Genomic DNA, 26,970 nt, shown 5'->3' on the forward strand with positions numbered 1-26,970 from the left:
TAGCACATCATAACATCCAAACTCCAGTCATAAGCTCACCAATCCGACATTCAAGTCATCCACAATCAAGCATCCATTTTCACCCACAAATACCACAACAAACTAGCCATTGAACCCACTGTAATTCAGCCACTAATTAAGCCACAGTATCATTATAATTTAGTCTACCAACGGGCCACATTCAAACATCAATAATAACCTTAACTTAATTACTAAATCGATACCAATCAACCCTTAAACAAGTCTAATAATACCCATTATACTAAGTAGGATTTAGGGAGTCACTTACCTAAGTTTGGCCTGGAGGAAACTGGCAAGGGGCCTCAATGGCCAGGTGGAACAGTGACGGGCTCGGTGCGGCACGGGCGCAACGGCCACGATGGTCGGCCATGGCTCGGCACAGCCCTCGGCCATGGTCGGGCGAGCGGCCTAGGCGGATAGGCGACGGCTGGGCACAATAGCGAGCGGTTGGGCAATGACGGGCGAGTGACTGGGCAACGACGGGCGAGCGGGTGAGCTACTCGGCCATGGCCGGGACGGCGGCCAGGCACTCGAGCAACAGGCTCAGCCACGGCCGGGACGGCCAGGCGTGAACGGCCACGGCCCAGGCAGGTGGCCAGCGAGCTGGGCGAGCGACCGGGCTGGCTGGTGAGCGAGCCGGCCGGCTAGCTGGGTGGCATGCGGCGGCGACGACAGCAATGGGCTCGACCAGGCAACGCACACGGCGACGATTGGTGGCGGGTTGAGCTATCGGGAGCTTAGCCAGTACATAGCAGGGGCGACGAGACTCGCGGCAGCTTAAGCGGACGGTCGCGGCGGCTGGGCTAGTCCCGGCGAGCTAGCAACGGCGACGTGAAGGTCGAGCGGATGCTAGGCGGCGACGAGCTCGGCTCGACGAGCTGCGAGTTGGCGAACGGCATACTAGGGTCGCGGTGACGAGCTACTGGGTTAGGGAGCCGACGACGGCGACAGCTGCGACGGCTGGGCAGCTGCGACGGCTAAGGTGGTGGCTGGTCGAACGAGCGGCGACGTAAGGCGGACGGCGAGTGGTGGTCGGCTAGTCGAGGGAGCGGAAGAAGAAGAAGCAGAAGTAGCAGCGTGGAAGGAAAAGAAGAAGAAGAAGAAGAAGAAGAAGAAGAAGAAGAAAAAGGAGGAGAGAGAGAGGAGTTTGCATGGGGAGGCGGGGGAGTAGATGTTTGTAGCTAGGGGGAGGGGACGCGCACGTAGCTGGGGCGTGGCAAAGGAGATAGGAGAGAGAGAGAGAGAGAGAGAGAGAGAGAAAGTCAAACGTAATGAGTGCGATCCAACGGCCCACGTTTGAACTCGAAATCGATCCAACGGTCCACGAAAAATCCTAATAATAATTTAGGATTTGGCCAAAAGATACTAAATAAAATACACTAAGAGTCTACTAGTCCAAATCCACATCCCGTCCAAATTTCACTTTTCACCAATCCCGGACAATATCGACGCTGGCCACAATAATATTGACACCGTCCAATTAAATTCGTCACGAAATTCCGAGAAATTCGACATAAAGTTCGGGCTCTAAATAATGGTCAAATTCGATCAAATGCGATTTTAGCAAAATCTCAAATTTAAAATAACTCAAGAGTGATCAGTTTTAGGCGAGATTTAACTATAAGCACACTGACGAAATACACGTTTATAAATCTCAAAAATGGGCCGAAATTCGGAATGTCACACTTCCTCCTATGAGTAACCTTCTCGCAACTAATCTTGCTTTGTTACGAGTGACTTTACCTTTGTCATCAAGTTTGTTTCGGAATACCTACTTTGTTCCGATGACAGGATGATCTGAGGGTCTTTGCACTAATTCCCAAACTTCATTAAGTTTGAATTGCTGCAATTCTTCTTGCATGACCTTTATCCGGCTTTCGTCAAACATAGCTTCTTCAATCCTTTTGGGTTCTTGTTGAGATATGAGAGCCAAAGAATTCATCAGATTTTTTAGTGAAGATTTGGTCTTGATTCCTTCATTTATGCTTCCAATGATTTGTTCTTTAGGATGCTCGATTTTGTATCTCCAATCTTTGGGCAATGCTTTTTGTTCAAAAACAATAGCATTTTGATGCTGTTGTTGTTGCTTATTGATGGGAGAAGGCAAGAGCATGACTTCATCACAATCATTTGCTTATATTCCCTTTTGATGATCCTTGAACTTCATATTTATAGATTCCTCAACTACTTGTGAGTCTTTATAAACACACAATAAGCTTTACTAGTAGTTGAGTATCCTAGAAAAATATCTTCACTTGCACGAGCATGAAATTTCCCAATGTTTTCATTCATTCTTTAATGTTTTCATTCTTATTTTTAAGAATGAAACATTTGCAACCAAATACATAGAAATATGATATATTGAGTTTTCTGCCTTTGAAAACTTCGTAGGGAGTCTTTTCTATCAATGGTCTCGGTAGTACCCTATTCAATGTGTAACAAGCGGTAGCAACTGCTTCAGCCCAGAAATATGCAGACATACTGCTTTCAATCATTATAGTTCTGGCCATTTCTTGTAGAGTGCGATTTCTCTTTTCAGCAACTCCATTTTGTTGAGGGGTATATGATGTGGAGAAATTATGTTCTATTCCATTCTCATCGCAATAGTCAGCAAACATTTGAATTTCGAATTCTCCTCCATGGTCTGTTCTGGTTGTTGAGATGTTATATCCTTTTTCATACTGGATCTTTCGGGCAAATTTCTCAAATGAATGAAATGCTTCATTCTTGTGAGATAGCAACATTACCTAGGTAAATCTTGAGTAATCATCAACAATCACCAAACAGTATCTTCTTCCTCCTAGACTCATGGTCCTTGTAGGTCCAAATAGATCCATGTGCATAAGCTACAAAGATCGGTTAGTAGCAATTGTATTTATTGACTTGAAAGATGATCTAACTTGCTTTTCTAGAGTATAGGCATTGCATGAATCACTTTTGCTGAAGTTGATTTTTGGGAGACCACACACTAGATCCTTTGATGAGACTTTAGAGATTTGCTCAGCATTGATGTGTCCCAATTTTTTGTGCCATAGATCACATTCATCCTTGATAGACATTAGACATTGAACATCATCAAAAGTCACATTTAGTAGATAGATGTTGCCATACATTTTACCCGTCAATGATTGGGATCTATCTTGACTTATACCGGTACATTTACCTTCTTCAAAGCTAACCTTATATCCTTTATCATAGAGTTGGTTTATACTTACAAGATTGTGACCTAGTCCTTTGACTAGTGAAACATCTTCAATAATCAGATTTCCTAACGTAATGTCTCCTTTACCGATGATCCTTGCTTTGTCTTTTCCTCCGAATGTGATAGTGCCTCCGTCTAAGGTGACAAGATTTATAAACTTGGAACTATCTCCTGTCATGTGCCGTGAGCATCCGCTGTCTAAGTACCACTTGTTTTTCTTCAAAATTACCTACTTAGAGAGAGATGCTCATCTTTTTTTTGGTACCCACTTAACCTTGGGTTCATTAGCGTCAGATTTAGAAACATCATCAAATCTTTTGTGTACCTTTTTTAGCATCATCTGCTTGTTTGGGCATTTTTAATTTAAAATGACCATATTGATTGCAGATTGAGCAATCAGGAAATTGCTTGTCAAAGGCTGTGGTGAAGTGTCTTGCATAATGACTCTTATAAAGACATGCGGGAGGTCGTTTAGCCAATTTTTCTTTGAATTTGGGAAAATGATTCTTCTCATCTTCATTTTCCTTATGTCTTAAACCACATTTATTGTAGTGAGGAATTTGAATCAAGAGAATGTGCTCCAAGATTTCTGAACCGAGAGAAAACCTGGTACTGATTTTTGAAATTTCTTCTTTGATAGAGTCATTTTCAACTTGATAAAGTTTAACTTTCTTTTCTTGGAGGTCATAGTCCTTTTTCAAGTTGTCAAATGCAGTTTTGCAAGTAAGCTTTACTGTGGTAAGATCAAGTACTTCATTTTTCAAAATAGAAATTCTTTTTAAAGCCTTTTTGTGTTCATCAAACATTTCCTTTAAAAAATCCAGCAATTCTTCATAAGAAAGTTCAGGCTGAATTACCTCATCTTCTTCTTCATGATCGGCAAAAGGACACCAGAAGTACCATAACTTGTGTACGGAGATCACTTTGGTGCCATAACTTTTTTTCAGATCACTTTGGTGCCAAGTCAGAGGAAAATAGATCACTTTAGTGACTCCGGCCAAAAAGCTGACCTGGCATTTATATTTAAAAAAATGGTCTGACTTGTAAACGTGGAAATTAGGTGGCTTTTTTCAAATTTTTTAATTTTTTGATTAAAAAAAAAGTTGCAGCAGCTGCGAAGGAGCCCTCGCCATTGCTGTCGCCAACCCACCACCGCCGGGAAGGGCCGGTGGTGATGGGCGGAGTAGTTAGCGAGGGTCGCCGGGCCCCGGCCGAATCCGGCGAGGCGAGACCTCGTTGTCACGACCCAGGCGTTGGCGAGGTCTGGCCTCGCCTTGGTTAGGCGAGGCGAGCGAGGTGAGACCTCGCCGTCGCGACCCAGGCGATGGCGAGGTCTCGCCTCGCCCAACCAAGGTGAGGCCAGACCTCGCCGTTGCCTGGGTCGCGACGGCGAGGTCTCGCCTCACCGGATCGGGCCCTCGTTGGGTCTCAGCGAGGGTCGCCAGGCCCCGGCCAAGGGCCGGCGACCATCGCCGACCACTCCGCCCACCACCGCCGGCCCTTCCTGGAGGTGGTGGGTTGGCGGCAGTAGCAGCGAGGGCTCCCTCGCCGCTGCTGCAAATTTTTTTTTATAAATTTTAAATTTTTTTTCTAAAAAAGTACACGTGAGCGAGCTAAACGACGTCGTTTTTGGTTTTTAATGCTGACTGGACTTCTCCGGCGAGCCATGTCAGTGCCACATCGGATTTTCGGCGAGCCATGTCAGCATTGGCACTAAAATGATCGTTTTTCAAAAAAGTTGGTACCAAAGTATTCCGAAAAAAAGTTATGGCACCAAAGTGATCTCCGTACATAAGTTGTGGCATTTCTGGTGTCCTTTTGTCCTTAAAGTTGTGATTTTTTCTTCTTTTTTTTTTGGTAACTGACTTACAGTTGGGAACTTCATAAGCCAAATTTTAAGACTTGAACTTAAAAATTTCTCCAGTGCTTACATTGTGCCTCTACCTGATGGTCCAAGTTCTTGAATGATAGATGAATCGATTGCTATCACAATACAGTTTATCTTGAGTCATTGGATTGAATGTTTTTCACATGCTAAAGTGGTCGTGCCGACATTTTCTCATGATTTGTATGTCATAACTAGACAGTGTTTAGTTCGGCTACTATTCAGTAATTGCTTTCTTGTGATACTTCATTGAAGATTGAGCTTGTTGAATCACTTGGTGAGAGGTGTTGTTATATTCTGGAGGATGAAAATGGGCAAAAAAACACCATAAGTGCCACAACTTGTGTACAGAGATCACTTTGGTGCCATAACTTTTTTTCGGATCACTTTAGTGTCAAGTCGGAGGAAAATAGATCACTTTAGTGACTCCGGCCAAAATTTCGACCAAAAAGATGACCTGGCATTTATATTAAAAAAAATGGTCTAACTTGTACACGTGGAAATTATGTGGCTTTTTTTTCGAATTTTTTAATTTTTAAAGAAAAAAAAAGGTTACAGTAGTGACGAGGGAGCCCTTACTGCTGCTGTCGCCAACCCACCACCGCTGGGAAGGGCCGGCGGTGGTGGGCACAGTGGTCGGCGAGGGTCGGATCCGGCGAGGGCGAGAACTCGCCGTCGCGACCCAAGCGACGGCGAGGTCTCGCCTTGCCCAGCGAAGGCGAGGCCGACCTCGCCGTCACCTAGGTCGCGACGGTGAGGTCGGCCTCGCCGTCACCCCCTTGGTCGTGACAGCGAGCTCTTGCCTCGCCCAGCGAAGGCGAGGCTGACCTCGCCGTCGCGACCCAGGCGACGGCGAGGTCTCGCCTCGCCGGATCCGGCCCTCGCTGGGCGAGGCGAGGGTCGCCGGGCCTCGACCAAGGGCCAGCGACCCTCGCTGACCACTGCGCCCACCACCGCCGGCCCTTCCCAGTGGTGGTGGGTCGGTGGCAGCAGCGGCGAGGGCTCCCTCGCCGCTGCTGCAGCCTCTTTTTTTAAAATTTAATTTAATTTTTTTTTAAAAAAAGTACATGTTAGCGGGCTAAACGGCATCATTTTTTTGTTTTTAATGCTGACTGGACCTCTCCGGCGAGCTGTGTCAACGCCACATCGGATTTCCGGCGAGTTACGTCAGCATTGGCACTAAAATGATCGTTTTTCAAAAAAGTTGACATCAAAGTGATCTGAAAAAAAGTTGTGGCATCAAAGTGATCTCCGTACACAAGTTGTGGCACTTCTGGTGTACTTTTGCCCTTCATGATCCGAGTCAGCCATCAAATAGAGGTTTGCTTCTTCTTCGTCCCTAGTTTCGCATTCTGATTCACTCCATATTTCAGCATTCAGTGATTTCTTCTTTTTCTCATACTTTCCTCTCTTCTTTTTGAGTAATAGGCAATCTGGCTTTATGTGACCTGATTTTCTGCATTCATAACAAACAAGATCTCTACCTTTGAGTTCTTCCTTGCTCTTGTAGAATCTTCTTTCCTCAGGAGCCTTCACTTGTCGTTTGCTTTTGAATTTTTCTCCCTTTTTCATAAGACTATTAAACCTTCGAGTGAACAACGCCATGTCTTCATCATCACCTTGATCCTCAGATGACAATTGATCACCTGTATCATTGTTGTTAACTTTAAAGGCTATGACTTTCTTAACTTTTGAGCTACCTTCCTCAATTTGTTGTTCTACTTCATAGGATGTGAATGTTCCAATCAATTCTTCCAGCGTGATTGATTGAATCCTCGTTGTTTCTTGAACTAAGGTTTTCACATTGTTTTATTCTTTTGGTAAGGCTCTCAGTAGATTGTTCACCTTTTCTCCATTGGTGAATATTTTTCCTTGATACGCAAGTCCATTCACTATGTTCGTGAACCTGTTGAACATTTGAGCTACTATTTCATGTGATTTCATCTTGAAGATCTCGTACTGTCCAAGAAGGATGTTTAGCTTTGTCTCCTTTACTCGGTTAGTCTCTTCGTATGTGAGTTCCATTAGATCCCAAATTTCTTTAGCTATGACACGTGCAAATTTTGTTATACTCAGTCATAGATAAAGAGCAATATAGAAGATGTTTAGCATTAGCATTATGTGCTACTCTTCTTCTTCGTGTTTCCTCTGCGTTATGTGCTACGGGAACATTAGCAGCATTCTCTGCTGGAACTTCTTGATCAATTCTTTGAGCAGCAGCAGGTACAGGTACTTCCACGCCATGTTGGATCACGTCCCATATTTCAAGATCAATTGACTCAAGATAGGCTTGCATTATGTTATTGTAGTAGCTGTAATTGCTTCCATCAAAGTACAGAGGCTTGTTAGGCGCAAGAGCATCACTAGTGATAAAACCACCAAAATTAGCCATAAGAGAAGATCTTTATACTTAGAAGAAATACTCTTCACAAGATGAGCAACTTGGCTCTGATACCAATTGTTGGGACTAACTATGCAACCTAAAGGGGGTGAATAGGTTGCTTTGGAAGAATTTAAATTTTTTTGCGGAAAACAGCGTGTAACAAAGAGATATTGAAAAACACCAGATATATGAGAGACAATGTATCACTTGTATGCTAGAGATGATAAACAGAAGTATAAGCAGCTGCACACAAGGATATATAGTGGTTCAGCTTTGATTCCACGCCTACATCCACTCTCACCATTAATAGCCACAAGTTGGGCTGAATTGCACCAGTAATTTGCTAATCAAGTTACACTCAGCAACCATCACTCCTATCAGTTTGTAGATCACACTACCAGGAGGTGGATGCTGCTATCACTTGGTACACTTGAAACTTCAACACAATTATAATGCAGCAAGTGCTATCGACAACAGAAGCTTTTTTCTTAGTACACAGCAAGTAAGAGATTTCAAAAATATTGTAAGCACACACTTTCTCTCTCTCTAACCTGTTGGCTTCAAAGACTTTCTCTTTTATAGGTATCTTCAAACTAGTCGTTGCTGATATCTTGGAAGGGCATAGTAGCCATTAAAGTCATTGGAGCTGCTATCCTCGAAACTGACTACCTATACAGCCTATTCCTGAACTTTTGTAGATTTTCCTGAAATAGTTTTTGCTGCTTTACTATAGCTACGATCCTGACTACTTGTCAGACCATCAATTCTCCTTTCTGCCGGATCTTTTATTGTGCCTGTCCAGTCCCGACGGCTATTTTAGTGACATAAACGGTCATATTAAATGAACTATTACCTAAACATCACCAATTACTAGATCTCTTCAGCTTGAATAAGACATCGTCATTTAGCTGATCTTTGAGATCGATGGTGCTTTTTATATGATCCTTCAAGGACAGTCTTGTGATCTTTTCTTTAATGAATAACATTATGAGTATCACTCAGTCCTTTGAATATATATGCACTTTAGACAATGTAGATATTATACCAAGGATAGTTTGGGTATCATCAAAATTCATTTCAAGATGTTTCTCCAACAGTATCTACTTAGGTGACCCAAATGACGTATAGATGATACCAAAGAACCTTCAACTCGGTTCACATCGAACTTGGGCAGCACGCTACTCGTCGATATCCCGGCAAATATAAGACACATACATGCAAGAATTGGATCAAATGCGGTTTGTTCTTAGATGACATGCAAACCACGTTGAACATTCCTCATTAAGATCAAAAGTCGAATCTGGACAGCAAGCCTCTCTATCATATTCAACATGTATACAATCTCAAAATGTGACAATTTGACTAGAAACGAACACTGCTACCACTACGACACTTTCCTACATGAATTTACATGTTCAAGTTATATAAAAAAAAATGTAAATACAGTCAAATGTTGATGGTTTGAGCAAGGAATGAGCGCGGACAGCAAGGATCAACATCACCGTGCATCACATAGACATGACAAAACGAAATTAAATCATCGTGGAATTCACACCCAAATTTTACATCACCATGGGTGGTCAAAGCAACACAGTAACAAAGCTAGAATCTCCATACTTGAAGCTCAACACATCGTGACCAGCAAACCTTTGAAGCAAACCAGTGAGTAGACAACAGTAAACAACGAATTTAGGGGCATAAAAGCAAACGCGAGAACTACTAAACGCACATAGACGAAAACTAAAGGTTATTCCTACAGTTTATTGGCGAGTAAACAAACACACCAAAAAGACACTGATACTAAGGTAGGCATGAACACGACGAAGTGAAATAGAGGTCCTTGGAGTGCTCATTCTCAAACTCAACCGGTCCTGCACCGGCGGAAACAAAGCCTCCCATCTCCTACCTCAAGAACATCAAGATGCAGCAAATCCTACCTTTTTAAGACTTTTTCCAGCAAAATAAAATGAAGTGAAGGTCTCCTTTTTTTCTCTCGTTCGGCCCCCCGTTTGCTTCGTGGCTTGTGTGTATATAGAGACATCCTTGCGAAGGAGTCTGAAGTCGTTTCTTTGTTCCTCCATGGATCTCTCTCCAAATCTGAGCATTTAAGAATGACGATCTTCTTTGCTTTGACAAAGCGATCCAATCCAAAAATCGCCGCCCCAGAGTTAATGAATTGCCCGTGCGAATGCTGATCCACGGAAGCATGGTCATGAATCTTGATTGAATCTTCTTAGTATGACAACCATGATTTCTACCTTTGCTCTGCATTTCTCTCCCCTTTTTCTGCTGACATCTTGCTGGAGACTGTCATTTATGAGAGAAAATATTGGCTGAGTGGAATACTCCACGTAGGCTGTGCATAACACCATTGAGCACGTGACACGTGGCCAGCGAGCCCACAGGTCAGATTTTTTAAAAAATCTGACTCTTTCCCTTCTCTCTCCCAATCTCCGTTAGCCTCCCGTTAACCCTCACCGCTACTGTACTGCTCAAAAGTTTTCACTTTTCACCTGGTCTCTCTCTCCCTCGCTTCTCCCGCTCAAAATTTCTCCAGCTCCCGACCTCCTCTTCCTTCCTCCGCGACTTCGCCTTTGGTCATGAACCCGCCGCGCCTACGCTGGTTGCCTCCGCCGTCCCTTTCCGAGAAAACCCATATGCTCTCTCTCTCTCTCTCTCTCTCTCTCTCTCTCTCTCTCTCTCTCTCTCTCTCTCTCTTCTCTCTCTCTCTCTCTCTCTCTCTCTCTCTCTCTCTCTCTTTCCTCCGCAGCCCATCGATGGCCTCGCCTCCGTGCCCACCGGCCGCCACGCCGGATCGACTCCGGCCGCCCCGCCATTGGCGATTCAAGCCCCATTGGCGTCGTCTCCCCCTCTCTCTCTGTCCCGAGAAACGGCTCCGCTAGGCTCTCTATGACAAACCGCACCTCCCGAAGCCCTTTTGGCGATCTCGGGCTCCGACTTGCCCTCTGCGTTGCCTTCCGAAGCCCTATTCTCAAGTTAGGATTTTGTAGGACTTGAACTTATTCCAGTTGCTTTTGCCTAACGTAAATATCGGTGGCTTAGATCCCAATCATGCGACCGCCTATGCCGTCACCTCCAAAGCCCACCATTGGCGATTCGTCCTCTGCCCCTCTCTCTCTGTCCCGAGAAATGGCTCCGCTCGGTTCTCTGTGATGAACCGCACCACCAACATGTCCGCAAAAATGACTGTGGCAGAGACTACTCTATTGGATTGCAAACAGACTAGAAGAGATATTAGATAATGCAGGTCAGGAGCACACCAGAGGAGTGGAAGTCACAAGGTTTTAAGGTTCACTATTCTTCTGTTTTTTCCTTTTTTTGTTTGTTTTGTCTTCACGGAATTGTTTTTTTGGCCTCATTTGGAGTCAACGTGATATGTGAATGTTAGGGATTTTGGAATGACAATGGCGACCATAAAAGGGCAAAAAGACACTATAAGTGCCATAACTTGTGTACGGCGCTCACTTTGGTGCCATAACTTTTTTCGGATCACTTTGGTGCCAAGTCGGAGGAAAAACGATCACTTAAGTGTCATAACTTTTTTTTGGATCACTTTAGTGCCAAGTCGGAGGAAAAATGATCACTTAAGTGTCATAACTTTTTTTTGGGTTACTTTAGTGCTAAAATTTTTGAAAAACGATCACTTAAGTGCTAAAATTTTTGAAAAACGAACATTTAAGTGCTAAAATTTTTGAAAAACGATCACTTAAGTGTCAATCTCCGGCGAGACTCCGGCGAGCCACGTCAGCTTCAGAAATTAATAAAAAAAATGCCACATCAAATTTCCGGCGAAAAATTGTGTACAGCACCGGAGTTGGCACTTAAGTGATCGTTTTTCAAAAATTTTAGCACTAAAGTGATCCAAAAAAAAGTTATGGCACTAAAGTGAGCGTCATACACAAGCTATGGCACTTGTAGTGTTCTTTTGCCACCATAAAATTATAGCTAATCCTGAAAATTGTGTATAGAATGTGGGCATTCTGTGGTACACATGGTGATCGATTTGCCAAATTTATTGGTATTTTAATAGCTTGTTTGCATACTTCATTTAGACACAATGAATTAATGCATAAGATATGAACTTTCCTTGAATCTTTTTTTCTCTAGACATGAAACTGTCTAAGGAAAAGTAGGTGTGGCTCCAATGAGGGAAAGACATAAGTCCATGATACCCATTGAGATGATTTTTCCTGTTTGGCAGTAAGAGATTAAACACCAATAACGTTAATTTGGATTTCCCGTTCGTTATTGATGATGATGTGGAGTTTAATAATTACATTGGGTCCCTAAATAAATCTCGTGCTTGTACATTCTTTTGATTGGGATCCAAAAATGTTTGTGTGAGTGATTGTGTTTTAAAAATGTTTGTTTTGTATTTCATTAGGAGGGAACTTTATAGTCTCTCATCACCTCAGTTATTTTACACTTGTAAAGATATCAAATGGCTGACTTAGAGGTAATTCTTTACTCATAAAACATAATTTGCTTTCTTAAGTAAAGGATGAGATGTTGTTTTTCTTGAATTATTTTTTGTTCATTTGGTTGCAGCATGAAACTTCCAATCTTGCACATATAATGCGTGATATGGAAAAAGATTTTGAGTTTGTAGTAGGGATGGTTTTCTCAAATGAACTTGAAGTATATCATAAGTATGTGGCTTATGCAATCGGCAAAGGATTTCGAGTGAGAAAGGATAATATGGTTAAAAATAGAAAAGGTGAAATAACCCGACGGACTTTTTTGTGTAATTGTGAGGGGCATTGGTTGGGTCATCTGATCAAGAAAAGAAATATGAGAGATTTGAAGTTAGATGTGGGTTTCTTGCTCATATCAAATTTAAGGTTGATAATGGTGTCTATAAAGTCATGGACTATGTTTCTGAGCATAATCATGCATTTGTACCGGAAGATCAAAAGCATTTGATAAGATGTGGAAGAATGATATCTGACACATGCAAGGGTGTTTTGGTTGACATGATTAAAGCGGGCATTGGGGGGACTGTGGCATATAAGTTTTTAGCAAATGAAGCTGGAGAAAGCAAAAACTTGGGTTTCATCCTAGGTGATTGTCAAAAAATTTTGCAAACGAAAAGATCCAAGGTTATAAGTGGCGGAGATTGTCAAAGTCTTTCGAACCATTTTCATTGCATTCAAATGCAAAACCCAATGTTTTTCTATGTTGTTTAGGTAGATCAGGATGGTAGATTGACCAAGTTATTTTGGAGAGATAGCTTGTCCAAATTTGATTACGATTGTTTTGGTGGTGTGCTAGTATTTGATACCACATATCGTACCAACAAATATAATATGATATGTGGACCTTTTGTTGGGGTTAATCACCATTGGAAGAATACTCTGTTTGGTTATGCATTTTTGCTGGATGAGGCTGCAGAATCATTTATTTGGTTATTTAAGGTGTTTTTGAAGTCTATGGGAAATAAGGCTCCGAAAATCATATTTACTGATCAAGACCAAGCCATGGCAAAAGCCATTAGAATGGTGTTTCCGAATACACAGCACCGTTTATGCACTTGGCACATCGGGAAAAATGCCAATCAAAACATTCAACATCTTCATCATAAGTCGGGTTTTAAGAATAAATATTTCTTAGCGCTTATGTATAGATGCAAATTAGAGGACGAATTTGAAGCTACATGGAGGGAAATAGAAGAGGTGTGGGGTACTGAGAACAATAATGGGCTTCGGAGATTATATGACCTTAGACATAAATGGAGTTTAGCTTTTGGTTGTAACTCTTTTACATGTGGTATAAGGTCAAGTCAAAGGAGTGAGAGCACCAATAATGTCTTCCAACATATGTTGACGAAGACATTGTCCCTTGCAGAATTTGTCTACCATTATGAAGAACAACTGAAGCATATGAGAGAAGTTAAAAGTCAAGATGATTACAATTCTTGTGGGATAGCCAAATTGCAGGTTTTAAATAATGGGATCTTGATGCATGCTGCTTCGGTATATACATGTACCATTTTTCAAAGGTTTAATGAAGAATTTTTGCAAAGCCTCTCTGAACATATTTCAAGTACTGCATTTGATGAATTGGTTTCTTTATGTACTCTCAAGTGTATGGGGATTGGGATTCAAGGTGAATATGTTGTTAGATTTGACCATGCAAACTTTTTAGTTTCTTGTGAATGCAAATTATTTGAATCAAAAGGGTGGTTGTGTCGCCATGCCTTACGCATGTTGAATGTGAACATATCGATGGTTACGGTCATTCCATCTTCCTATATTTTGAAAATATGAACTAAGGATGCCAAAGTGGGGATTGTGAATGATGAATCCCATCAAATGTCACCGGGGTCCATCTAAATTTAATCGATTTTCCATGTTAATGCATGAATCCTTTGAACTGAAGAGTTTGGGCGCCGAAGATGTACATACTATGAGAATATTGAGGAAGCCCATGGTTAAAGCAAAGGCTGAAATTTCATCATACAAATCAAGTATGGTTGTGTCTGATGATGCTGGTGATGATGAGGATAATGAGGCTTCTTTGTACGATATTTCAGTAGCGGACCCCCGTTTGAAGGAAACGAAAGGGAATAAGTTATGGAAGGCTTAAAAGCTCAAGTGAGAAAAAGAAGAAAAAATCTAAGAAAGGAACTCCCCCAACGCAAATAACAAGTCGAGGTGAGTGACATATTATTCTAGTTAATATAATTAGTTAAATTTTTCGCTTATGTTACATGATACCAATTAACATATTTATTACTTTGTAATGTAGAGTTGGTTGTCCAAGCGACACATAATGAAACTCATTTCCCAGATTATTCGAGTAATTCAAATCAGTTTCGAAGGGCCTTTTATTCTAGCAACATTAGTGGTCCTACCGTAAATCTAAATTTTCATAATTAGGTACGTTGCTCTTTGTCCTCAATTTGTATTTTTGTTTTATTAATTGATCATTTTTTATATGGATGCAGCAGCCACCATACATCATGCCGTCGGGGATTATGAGTGGATTTTGCCCATTCCCTAGTCGAGTATTTAATAGTTTGGTGATCAATCAGTTTGTTTGTATGCTATTCAAGTTATTGTGCCTATTTATGCTAATGAGGTAATTTATTTTATGTAGATGCAATCACCATATATCATGCCGCCAAGGAGTGGATTTTCCCCATTCACTAGTCAGGTACTTATTATGAAATCATTTTGGATTCTAGTGTTATTTGAACTTTTTATTACTATTGTAATATTTATTATTAATGGTTTCTTCTGGATAGATGTTGGAGTACCATAATCAATCCCATGGAATCATTTTGAGTCAGGTACAACTTACCTTTTGTTGATGTGGGATTACTTGAAACATATTGATCTAGGCATATTGTTTAGTAAAATGTAAGTATATTTGTTATTCTCTTATATAGGGGTCATCAAACTCTTTTCGGCATCCTAGGATGAATGAATCCGAAGCCCCTTTGACAGCATAGACAATGCACGGTCGCAACATAAATAGTCGAGAGGAACCCTCGTAATAAGTCACTTCATCGAAAAAAAATATTTTTTGCGTCCTTCTCTGATATGGTAACTATTGTAGTATGATTTCACTGTGACTTGGGATTTGCATTTGTGCCTTTTATATGAAAAGATCTTCCTTTGTATTTTCTTGGCTGTTACTTGGAAGAAATGTTTTTATATTTCCAATTTTGTTAGTTGGGCTATAAATCTAGCAGAAACCAAGTTTGATATTCATTTGACATGATGTAGTGATTTACCGGGGGCATAGTTTCGATAGACATTAGAAAAGGATTGTTAGAGTAGTAAAGATTTAGTTCTATGTAAGTTATGATCTTATCAAACTTGCTGAGAGCTTCACCCATATGCAGAGATTCATTCTTCTTCTGAGTATTCACTATGTTTTCTCATTTCTGCAGTTATGGGTATTCCAAAGAAAGATTTGTTTGGACTTTGATATATGCTATTGGCATTTTTTTTTATCTTGGATCTGGTGCTACAATTGTTAATGGAATTCAAAGCTTGTGGATTGCACACGTATTCTTCTTTTTTTTTCTTATCCTTTACCATTCTTCTCAAGTTTTAGCCAGTTCATAAAATGGGCAAAGTTGTTAGATATTCAGTAGGAACCAAGTTCGATATTCATTTGACATGATGTAGTGATTAACTGGGGGCATAGTTTCGATAGACATTAGAAAAGGATTGCTAGAGTAGTAAAGACTTAGTTCTATGTAAGTTATGATCTTATCAAACTTGCTGAGAGCTTCACCCATATGCAGAGATTCATTCTTCTTTTGAGTATTCACTATGTTCTCTCATTTTCTGCAGTTATGGGTATTCCAAAGAAAGATTTGTTTGGGCTCTGATATCTGTTGTTGGCATTTTTTTTTATCTTGGATCTAATGCTACAATTGTTAATGGAATTCAAAGCTTGTGGATTACACATGTATTCTTCTTTTTTTGTCTTATCCTTTACCATTCTTCTCAAGTTTTAGCTAGTTCATAAAATGGGCAAAGTTGTTCTTCATATATAAGTTCATTGTCTTCTTTAGCCTTCGGAAAATATCCAATATGCAGCTTTAGTGATCGGAGGCTCATTCATGATTGAAGGTATTTCGACTTACCATTTGTTTTGGGCTGCTTCTTATAATGAAGGGTTAATACCACGAAAAACCCCAAACTAGTACACCTGTGACAAATTTACCCCAAATTATTTTTTTGACCATAAAAAACCCTAAACTGGTACACCTGTGACAATTTTACCCCGAACTATTTTTTTGACCATCAAAAACCCCACACTGGTATACCTATGACAATTTTACCCCCGAACTAATTTTTTAGCAACCAAAAACCCCAAATTGGTACACTTGTGACAAATTTACCATCCGTTAGTTTCCGTTAAATTTTACTGTCAAATTGCTAAGTTTAATGACACGTGGAAATTGACATGTGTACCAATTTTGGTTTTACCCCTCTGCTTCACAAGTTTATTAATTTTGTGATTTTTTGTGATATTAATATAATTTAACGGACACTAACAGAGGGTAAATTTGTCACAAATATACCAATTTGGGGTTTTTAGTGGTAAAAAAATTAGTTCGGGGGTAAAATTGTCACAAGTGTACCAGTATGAGGTTTTTTATGGTCAAAGAAATAGTTCGGAGTAAAATTGTCACAAGTGTACCAGTTTGGGGTTTTTGGTGGTCAAAAAAATAGTTCGGGGTAAATTTGTCACAGATGTACCAGTTTGGGGTTTTTTGTGGTCAAAAAAATAGTTTGGGGTAAAATTGTCACAAGTGTACCAGTTTAGGGTTTTTCGTGGTATTAACCCTATAATGAAATCATTGGTATTTCAACTTACCATTTAGTGATTGGAGGCTCATTTACCTGTAATATTTGTTCAGTGATGTGCAGATCAAGAATGATATGAAGCTGCCAACTGGTATGAAGTATTAGTGTGAAGTTTCAAGAATGATCTAAAGGAACAAGTTCATATGGCGTTGTCTCACAATTTAGTATTTGGGTCCAGAATGCGTGAACTCATAAACACCATGCTAGAAAGCCGCCAACTGGTATGGAGAGCATCAATGTGAAGTTTCAAGAATGATATGAAGGAACAAGTTCATATGGCGTCATCTCGCAATTTAGTATTTGGGTCCAGAATGTGTGAACTTCCTGAGTCTGGAATTCATGCATTTCAATTCCTCTTCTGCTATAGTAGATATCCCGGTCATCTCATGGTTAAGCTATATGAGTGTATTTATTGGTTTGTTTCCATCTTTGTAACTCAATGTCTTATCTCTCTGGAAAAGGATTGGAAGACTTAAAGTTGTATATATTACAATTATTTTTAGTGCCATAGTTTGAGTTCAGAGATGTTTGATACGTTGAAGGAGTGAAAGCAATGCAAAATTGGCTATCATTTGAAGTAAATGATTATGGCAAAGCTATGCTTTTGGACTTGAAGAGGAAGTGATCAATAGCTTCTCTATCTCTTGTTCTCTTTTCCACCCCCCAATGCAGATTAATATGTGTTTGAAGGACAATTATGAATCCTCCAACAAAGGCAAAAAGAGGAAGAGAAGTAGAATAACCAAATCTTGAAAGTTCTCTGCTCCAATCTTTGACATGCTAAAGTCAGGCATTAATGTTTGTTATTGATTCCGTTAGAAAAGAGGAGGATATAGGCATCGATTTTGGTTGAAAATTCAAAGGGTAAGATATTGAAACTTGATTCAATCATGAGAACTGTAAGGTAACTCTAGATAATGCCCATTCAATTATAATGGAGTCAAGATGAAAACCGGTAAATACGAACTTAGATAATGCGATTGTGTTCATTAGAGCCAACGCAACATAATGTTTGATTCAAGCTTGCAAAATTACAAGTTCCAACCATCTAGTTTTTCTGGACAAGTAGTCCTAATAAAACATAATATACATAATAGACAAACAAAAAAAATACACCTAACTTGCAAGACACTTAAATTGTGCACATTATGACTCAATCCCCACAGCTTCTCATCAATCTTCTTGTGTTCATCTTTCAAATGCTCAAGCAAATACTTAATGCTTCTCATGTTATCTTCAAATATTGCAGGTGGAGCCTTCGTGAAAGAATAAGCCACATCGTTTGTAGGAAAACACCAAGAAAAGAAGTTACACATCTTATCCTCACAAGTATAGTAGAGCTAGTGTTTTTTTTTATATAGATTCTGAAATTCTCACGGCAGCACGCTTACCACACTTGCACATTCTATTTTAAAAGGTCAATCTGCTCCAAATATCTTCATTCACACTGGATGAAGACATCATGTACCTGCAAGACATCACCATTTACAACTTTCTTTCACTTCTGCTCAATTCAATGAGCACTAGCAGTAAGTAGTCCACAAACACCCACAACTTCTTATCTCGGAAAACTTACGGGAGGTTTCAAGCTACCTACGAGAATCCTGAGATCGGTATCCTTGTCTTCAAACTTTTTTATGGAAGGATGACTCTAAAATGACGAAAGCATTCATTGTCAAATACCCATCAGGCAGAACGTTAGATTTGAAATAGACAGTTAACAATTACATATCACTTACCAAAAGGTCCAAAGAAGAAGATCTTTCTTGACGGTCCTTTTGTATGTTGAGAACCACAGGAAAGTGCACGTCAAAAAACAATGTTGAGCTTTAATACTACAAGGAGAAGATGAGGAGAAAGTTGAGGGAAGTATCATGATTTATCTTTTGCATTTGTTTTGGCTCATGCCCAGCCTCAACAAGCACCATGGGTCACTTCCAAATTGATAGATCTAATTTATACCGAAAAGGAAGAGTGGAGAGTTCAAATAATAGCGCAATCTTTTTATGAGTTGAACCTAACTTGTTTCTTTAGGGTAAAGGCAAATCAATTTGTCCCTCCACCTCAAAGAAGATCATAAAATTGTCCCAAAACAAACATTTTTAAAACACAATCACTCACATAAACATTTTTAGAGCACAATCAAACACAATCAGCAGAATGTACAAGTACAGGATTTATTTAGGGACCCAATGTAATCACTAAACTCCACATCGTCATCAATAACGAACTCGAAATCCAAATTAACGTTATTGGGGTTTAATCTCTTACTTACTGCCAAATAGGAAAAATCATCTCAATGGCGTATCATGGACTTATTTCTTTCCTTCATTGGAGCTACACCTACTTTTCCTTAGACAATTTCATGTCTAGAGAAAAAAAGATTCAAGGAAAGTTCATATCTTATGCATTAATCCGTTGTGTCAAAATGAAGTATCTGGACAAGCTATTATAAAACCAATAAATTTGCCAAATCAATCACCATGTGTACCACAGAATGTCCACATTCTATACACAATTTTCAGGATCAGCTATACTTTTACAGTTGCCGTTGTCATTCCAAAATCCCTAACATTCACATATCACGTTGACTCCAAATGAGGCCAAAAAAACAATTCCATGAAGACGAAACAAACCAAAAAAGGAAAAAACAGAAGAATAGCGAACCTTAAAACCTTGTGACTTCCACTCCTCTGGCGTGCTCCTGACCAGCATTATCTAATTTCTCTTCTAGTATGTTTGCAATCCAACAGAGTAGTCTCTGCCACATTCATTATTGCAGACATGTTGGTGGCGCTGTTCGTCACAGAGAGCCAAGCGGAGCCATTTCTCGAGACAGAGAGAGAGGGGCAGAGGACGAATTGCCAATGGGGGGCTTTGGAGGCGACGACGTAGGCAGAGGCTGCCGCATGGTCGGGATCTGAGCTACCGATCTTTCCGTTAGGGGTAAAACGACTGGAATAAGTTCAAGTCCTACAAAACCCTAATTTGAGAATGGGGTTTCAAGAGGCAACGGAAAGGGCGAGTCGGAGCCCGAAATCGCCATAAGGGCTTCAGGAGGCGACGATGGAGGCGCAATTTGTCACATAGAGCCGAGCGAAGCCATTTCTCGAGACAAAGAGAGAGGGGCAAAGGACGAATCGCCAATGGGGGGCTGTGGAGGCAACAACGTAGGTGGCCGCGTGGTCAGGATCTGAGCCACCAATGGGCTCCGGGAGGCGATGGCAGAGGTGGAGGCGCGGTTCACAAAAAGAGCCACGCTTCGCAGAGGAAAGAGAGGGAGAGCAGATGGGTTTTCTCGGAAGGGGACAACGGAGGCAACCGGCATAGGCCCAGCGGGTTCATGACCAAAGGAGGCGAAGTCACGGAGGAAGGAAGAGGAGGTCGGGAGCGGGAGAAATTTTGAGCGGGAGGAGTGAAGGAGAGAGAGACCAAGTGAAAAGTGAAAATTTTTTAGCAATAGCGGTGAGGGTTAACGGGAGGCTAACGGAGATTGGGAGAGAGAAGGGAAGGAGTCAGATTTTTTAATAAATCTGACCTGTGGGCCCTCTGGCCATGTGTCACGCGCTCAATGGTATTATGCAGCCTACGTGGAGTATTCCACTCGGCCAATTTTTTCTCCATTTATGATGGTGTACCGGCTGCGCCAATGTCTTCTCTTCAGCCGTGAGAATTGACAATACACAGCCATATCTCCATGCTTCAACGAGAATTCCCGATTTGTAGCTGAACAAATATTGACTCTGCCCTCTGATTTATTTTGTCTGACACATGCTTTCTTTTTTCTTCATATGTGCACACACCTCTTTTCTTTTCTTTTTCTTTTTCTTTTTCTTATTTTTTTCTTTGGTATTATTCACCTCACCGACCGGTTTGATTTCTTCCTCGTTCTTTTTGTTGATTCGTTCAGCTCTTTTTCTTTTGACCACCGAATACCCATGCTCCTCCAGCAGAAATTTTTCTTTTCCTTTGCTCTTTAAGATAACAATGTCGACGGTGTGGCCGTGCTCGAAGATCTTGAGCTCAACCATCTTCTAAGCATTTGGTCATCCGTCGCAATTTACTTCATTCATGAGGAGAGACCCTGATTAAACATTCGGTCACGAGCGCAACCTCACCTCTCGAGTGCCACCACTGTTCACAGGCACAGACAATTGTTTGCGAGGAGAGCTATACTGCCTTGAGTGACGGAATGGGCATAAGTTTCGAAAGTTTGTAATCTCGCCATAAATCGATGCTTTATGTGGACACTCTATCTAAAAAATTCCTAATTTCTAAATGCAGAACTGCAAGACCATGCAATATTGAAATTTTTTTTTCAAAGTAGCCTTCAAGAAGAATAATTCCATTTAAAAATTATGAAATATTTTTGTGGAAAAACAAGTTCCAATTTTTCGAAAATGATTTTTGGGCCGAAATTTAGGTGTCAACATCGGGATGGAAAATTCTTGATCAAAAGGCATTAGGTGCGATTCGTCTAGGGTTGACGAAAAATACAGGGTACCACATCGTGAAAGCAAAAACTGCAAAAGAAGCCATGGATATTCTTACGAATATATATGAGAAGCTGTCCACATCAAATCAAGTATTTTTGCCGAAAGAAATTGGTTAATATGAACACTACAAAAAAACATGATTTTTGCGACGATTTTTGCGACGAAAAATTTGGAAAAATCCGTCGCAAATCGAATTTGCGACGGAAAAAATTCCGTCGCTAATAGGTCGTCGCAAAATTTCGTCGCGAAATTCGTCGCAAATTTCGTCGCAAAATTCGTCGCGAATTTCGTCGCAAAATTCGTCACAAAATTCGTCGCAAATTTCGTCGCGAAATTCATCGCGAAATTCGTCACAAAATTCGTCGCCAATTTCGTCGCAAAATTCGTCGCAAAATTCGTCGCAAATTTCGTCGCGAAATTCGTCGCAAATTTCGTCGCAAAATTCATCGCAAATAATTCGTCGCAAATTTCGTCGCAAATTAGCCACGAACTTTATTCGTCGCAAATGTAGTCGCAAAATTCATCGCAAATATCGACGCAAATTTCGTCACAAATTTAGTCGCACATTTCGTCGCTAATTATCTATCGCAAAATTCGTCGCTAATTATTCGTCGTAAAATTTGTCGCTAATTTGCAAAAAAAAAAAATTTGGTCAGTAATTTACGACGAACTTATTTGTGGCAAAATTTGTCGCTAATTTGCCATAAAAAAATTTTACTTTTGCCATTAACATTATTCATGATCGAATTTAGCGACAATTTTTTATTAATTCTTTAGCGACGAACTCCACTACGAATATCGTTTAGCGACGAAATTTTATTTTTGCATTGAACTTTTGTAATTTGTGATCGTACGATAAAATCATTTATTTTATTTTTCGATTTTAAACCTAATTAAAAGCAAAATTAATTCTTGAAATTTATATTTAACATTGATTAAGCACTTAATAACATCAAAATATTATAATAATATGAAAATGAAATACATTCATCTACATTTTCCACAAGAATGATAAAAATAAAGAACCAAACTGAAAGTTGCATTCTTCCTCTTCAAGACAGACTTTCTCAATTGAGGAACTATCCAACCAAAAGGCGTTATCAGCCTTGTTATCAGAAAAAAGTTCACAGAATATGTTCTTGGCTCCACCAAGTCTAGCAGCCAAACCTTCTAACTTTCTCCATGTCAACTTAAGTAGCTTCATGTCAATGGTTGCAGGTGAAGTCCCCAGATTTGACATACCAAGACAGTTCCTCTCGTCCGTCTTCTGCTTCTAATAACCTCTTGAAGCAAGTGATCGCCATTAATCTCCACAGAGGGAGTATTTGTTAAACGAACTTGTCCTGATATATGATTACCGTGGAGCACCTGGATTCGTGCTAAAAAAAGTTTACTGCTCAGAAATAGATACAGTCAACCAAAATGAAAATAACAAGTTGTCACTAATAACACTCAAAAACAAAGGCCACAGAAAACTTGAATCTTTCTTCTGAACAATGACAACATATTACATAAGGGAGGTAAAAAAGGGAGTCTCAGACAAACCTTCCCTCAACATATACGAATATAGAGAAGAACCCAGACCAAGGATGACCAACATTGACAAAAAAGGGCAGTTAAAATAAAAAATAAACCCTGATCACAGGTTACAATTAGAATTTTATACTGGTGCCTATCTGACCTATTGCATGATAGTATTAGATGATAAAATAGCCAGTGTCCAACTCAAGAACCATCCACAAAAATTCAATCCAAGATACACACACACAAGTAGAAAATAAAAGTTCTACCTATCCAAAGAGGCACATCTTTAGCACAGATATATTGTACTGGTGAACGGTGACCTACGATAAACAGCTAGGACAGAAAATATGGACAAATATTTCTCTTTAAAAGTAATACCCGTGAAACCTCATATGGATTGACCCAGAAATTAAGCCTTGAAAAAAAAAAACCGTTGTTTGTCAGTCACTAACTAACATATAATATCTAACACAAGGATCATCACCATTCAGTTTCCAAGTTACTTGAAGCATACAATCTGGCAGATGGAAGATGTATCATATAATATATCAAGCCCATAACGGCCATGACATCCATAAGCTCAGAGAATACTATTCTACCATACCACATCTTAATTGGAGACTATTCAATCATTGTTCAGCGCATAATTAGGTAAGCATTCACATTCATATTACATGAGCATTACCGTGTGTGATAAACAGAGAAACATGAACTTCAACAGGCTCGTGATTCTAGATAGGGAAAATCATACCAGCAGGTAACTATGAAGTTCAACATGCAAATCATTCTGAAAAAAACAACAATCATGCTTTGGTTCTACTAGTAATTAGAATTTTCTCGTAACTAGCGTCTGCATAAAACCTTATCAGCTTATCATAACCCGAAGGCCTTGTAACGCATTTGGTGGCTTGGTGTTATGGAGAACAGAACGATGCATCCTAGCTAAATGCTGACTCTAACATTTGTTTCTCTGATGATAATAATCTCAATTTCTGCTTTGCTAATTCAAACCCTAGAAATGCTCAAAAAATTGTGATGGAGAGTTCATGATCACGAAGGCGATACTTCCCCAAATTACTTGTATTGATGGACCATTAGCTGTGCACTTTCAACAAAAATCAAACAAGCAAAAGTTTATAAACAGAAGCTAATGCCAGGCAGTAGATTATTCTCGCCATTACAACCCACAAGATGGTTGGATTTCAGCCAAAGTGACTGTGGATATGACAATAAGCAAATATTCAAACACAAATTTTTGGCAAATAGTAATTAGACTATAAAGCTTGATGTTGCCTAAGATGCAGATTCTCCAGGCATATAGACTACAATCTAGCATGAAGATTTTTAAGGAACAGAGACACCACACAAAATGCGAAATGTGGCAAAACCATCTTTGCAGGATAAATCAGCCTCCACACAGCTTGAGACATTGAAATATTCAGGGCAACATAAACAAATTCAAGACAATAACCCGGAGATAGTCGAAGGTCATGTGCCGTTCAACTCAAAAGAGCATATAAACTAAGATAGCAAGTAACTCCCCGCAAGAGAAGTACTGGGCAAAGAGGCGGCAGACCCACTGTAAACCATGAGGAAACAATTAAAGCTGGAAACATACCATGGGGAATGTCCTTAAGCTGTATACCACGACCCCGAAATACCAGCAAGCCATTAATCCCTTGGAAAAAAAGATTAAAAAAGAGAGTCCAAGCGTGCCAGTTCAAGATTGGTATATCGCTAATATCGCTACAGAGAGGTATTATTGACCGGCAGGCAATTCCTTCGCTTGCATTCTGTCAAGCCAGTTCAAGATTGGTTCCGATTTAGACGCAGAAGAAACTAGGAATACAAGTTCTGATGAAATACGATTCATCATCAGAGAAGAGTTTTCCCTAATCCATTTCATGTGTTCAAGGGCAAGTCTCGCCTCGTCCGCATCATTTAAGTATTTCAGGAAAGTGACATGGGAGTCTAAATTGCCCAAATCACAATTGAAACGTTGGAGCAACTTTGAAGCGGTAACAAAATCACCTGCATCAAGCATGTCAAGACATAGAACCAAGACATTATCTGTTGGTGCAATTATATGAGATCAAGAATACTCAAATTCAGTATTTACCGAGCTCGTCAAAACTTTACCTTTTCTGCAGAGACACAGGATGAATGCACTGAGGACACTACTGGCAAGAGTTGCATCCTGTTCAATACACTTATCGAAAATATTAAAGGCAACTTCAAAGTTTGCTTCTTGACAAAGCCCTTCTATGAGAGATTTGTAGATTGAGGAATCTGGTTCCAACCCTTTCTCCAACATGTGGTAAAACAGCCTCCTCGCCTCTTCAACTTGCCCAATTTCAGAGAACTTCTTGATCAAGATAGTATATGTTCTAAAATCTCCAGAATACCCACTTGAAAACATCTCATCCCACAGCCTTTTTGCTGGACGTATAAGATCTTCCCGACAACATGCTTCCAGAACAGAATTATAGCCAACCACATCTGGGCCCAACCCTTTCTTCTTCATCACCTGAAGGATTCCATAAGCTTCTCTTACTTTTCCAGCCCTGCATAAAAATGAGACCATCACAGTGTAACTCTCCGCATCAGCAAAATAACCACCAGAATCCAAGACTTGATACACCTGCATCAGTACATCAGTTTGGTTGTGCTTGCATAAGTTCCTACACAAATTGCTCAATGTCAAAAGGGTCGGGAACTTTCCCTTCTTAATCATGAACCTAAAGAAGGCGATAGCTGATTGGGGATCATCAGCTGAGATTGTTCCGATCAATGCATTGAGGATATCATCCTCCAGGGGAAAGTCCCCACTAACGATGACTTCACCCAACTCTGAGGCTTCCTTCATTAGTCTTTCAGAAATCAGAGTAAATAAAAACTCTTTATAGTCATTCGCCCTCGGAGCTACTCCTAACTTCCGCTTCAACTTCAAAACTCTCTCTTTCTGCACCACATCACCCATTTCTCGAAAAGCTTCCGCAACAATTCTATACGCCATAAAATCAGGTTTGCAGCTTCTACTTCTCAGCTCGTCCAGCACCCAGAGAGCCTCTGATACCCTTGAAGCTTGACAAAGACCATGAACTACCAAAACGGCAATAACTGACCCGTTAATCCCTGCATTACGCCTCCTAACTTCATCTAACGCGCTCAGAACCTCGGAAATTTCCCCATTACCACAAAACTTCCACAAGAACACGCCCAATCCCAGAGTGCTCAAACGAACACCCCACTGCATCATTTCATCGAACACCTTCCTTGCATTATCGATATACCCATCAGACGCGAGGGCAGCCAGAAGCAAGTTACACACGTCGGGCCCAACGTCCCCAACTAACGAACCAATCTCGCTGAAAACCAAAAACCCGTCGTGGGTCCTCTTGTTCCTGACGAAACAGGCGATGACGTGCCCGTATGCCGAGGCGTCGAGGCTGATCCCGCGGGCCCTGACCCGCTTCAACAGGGCCTCGACGGCGTTGGACTGTCGGGAAGCGGAGAGGGACTTGAGGACGGAGCGGTACGTGAGGGGGTCGTGAGCGAAGCCGGGCTGCTGGGAGGCCCAGTCGAAGAAGCCGAGGGCGAGCGAGGGGTGGGGGATCAGGAAAGGGTCGATCACGCGGGCGACGAGCTGAGGGGTGAGCAGGTCGCGGCAGCCGAGACGGTGGAGAGCTTGCTCGAGCGAGGCCGTCCATGTGCGCGCCGAGACGGTGCGGCTGGAGGCTGAAATGAGAGCTCTGCTTATTCTTCGCCGCGCTCGATTTCCTCCTCCTCTTGGGCACGCCCTGTTTCTCCACGGAGCTCCCTCCTTTCGGATTCTCCTCGCTCTCCTTCCCTTTCGGGGGGGCGTCGTCGTCCCTGTCGTCATCTTCGGCCGTGGCCTCCTCGTCGGAAGCCTCAGCCTCCTCCTCCTCCGGAGCGGCGATCTCTCGGTCCTCTTGATCTGCCTCCTCCACCTCTGATTTCTCGGGGAGCTCCTCCTCCTTGCCCTCGACGGGGGGAGGAGCCGCCGCCCCTTCGGGCTCCGCGGCCTCTAGGGTTCCGGAGGCCATGGGCGAGGAGGAGTCGCGGGAGGAAGCGCGAGCGCGAGAGGT

The 26,970-nt window shown here is 41.1% G+C and overlaps 1 protein-coding gene and 2 pseudogenes across 1 annotated transcript; 2 read left to right on the forward strand and 1 right to left on the reverse strand.

The window, feature by feature from the left end:
• Nucleotides 1-11,953: 11,953 nt before the first annotated feature.
• LOC130134983 (protein FAR1-RELATED SEQUENCE 5-like) lies at nt 11,954-12,698 on the forward strand (annotated as a pseudogene).
• Nucleotides 12,699-13,127: 429 nt separating this feature from the next.
• On the forward strand, nt 13,128-15,004 carry LOC115682655 (protein FAR-RED IMPAIRED RESPONSE 1-like; annotated as a pseudogene).
• Nucleotides 15,005-24,620: 9,616 nt separating this feature from the next.
• LOC115682634 (pentatricopeptide repeat-containing protein At5g14080-like) lies at nt 24,621-26,744 on the reverse strand. The gene is made up of 2 exons (XM_030606914.2): nt 25,001-26,744; nt 24,621-24,892 (listed from the first exon to the last, which is right to left on the reverse strand). Exons 1-2 carry the CDS (start codon nt 26,742-26,744, stop codon nt 24,621-24,623), a joined length of 2,016 nt encoding a protein of 671 aa, XP_030462774.2.
• Between the last annotated feature and the right edge of the window lie 226 nt (nt 26,745-26,970).

The sequence above is a fragment of the Syzygium oleosum genome, unplaced genomic scaffold (assembly GCF_021117445.2).
Source record: "Syzygium oleosum isolate NSW1041296 unplaced genomic scaffold, Sole_v2.1 Sole_v2.26, whole genome shotgun sequence".
NCBI classification, from domain to species: domain Eukaryota; kingdom Viridiplantae; phylum Streptophyta; class Magnoliopsida; order Myrtales; family Myrtaceae; genus Syzygium; species Syzygium oleosum.

Bases quoted from the DNA above. Each gene is read 5' to 3' on its own strand.
- LOC115682634 (XM_030606914.2), bottom strand. From the start codon at position 26,744: ATGACGACAGGGACGACGACGCCCCCCCGAAAGGGAAGGAGAGCGAGG. The intron at 24,893-25,000 runs GTAAAGTTTTGA...TGCTTGATGCAG, and splicing joins CCTGTGTCTCTGCAGAAAAG to GTGATTTTGTTACCGCTTCA.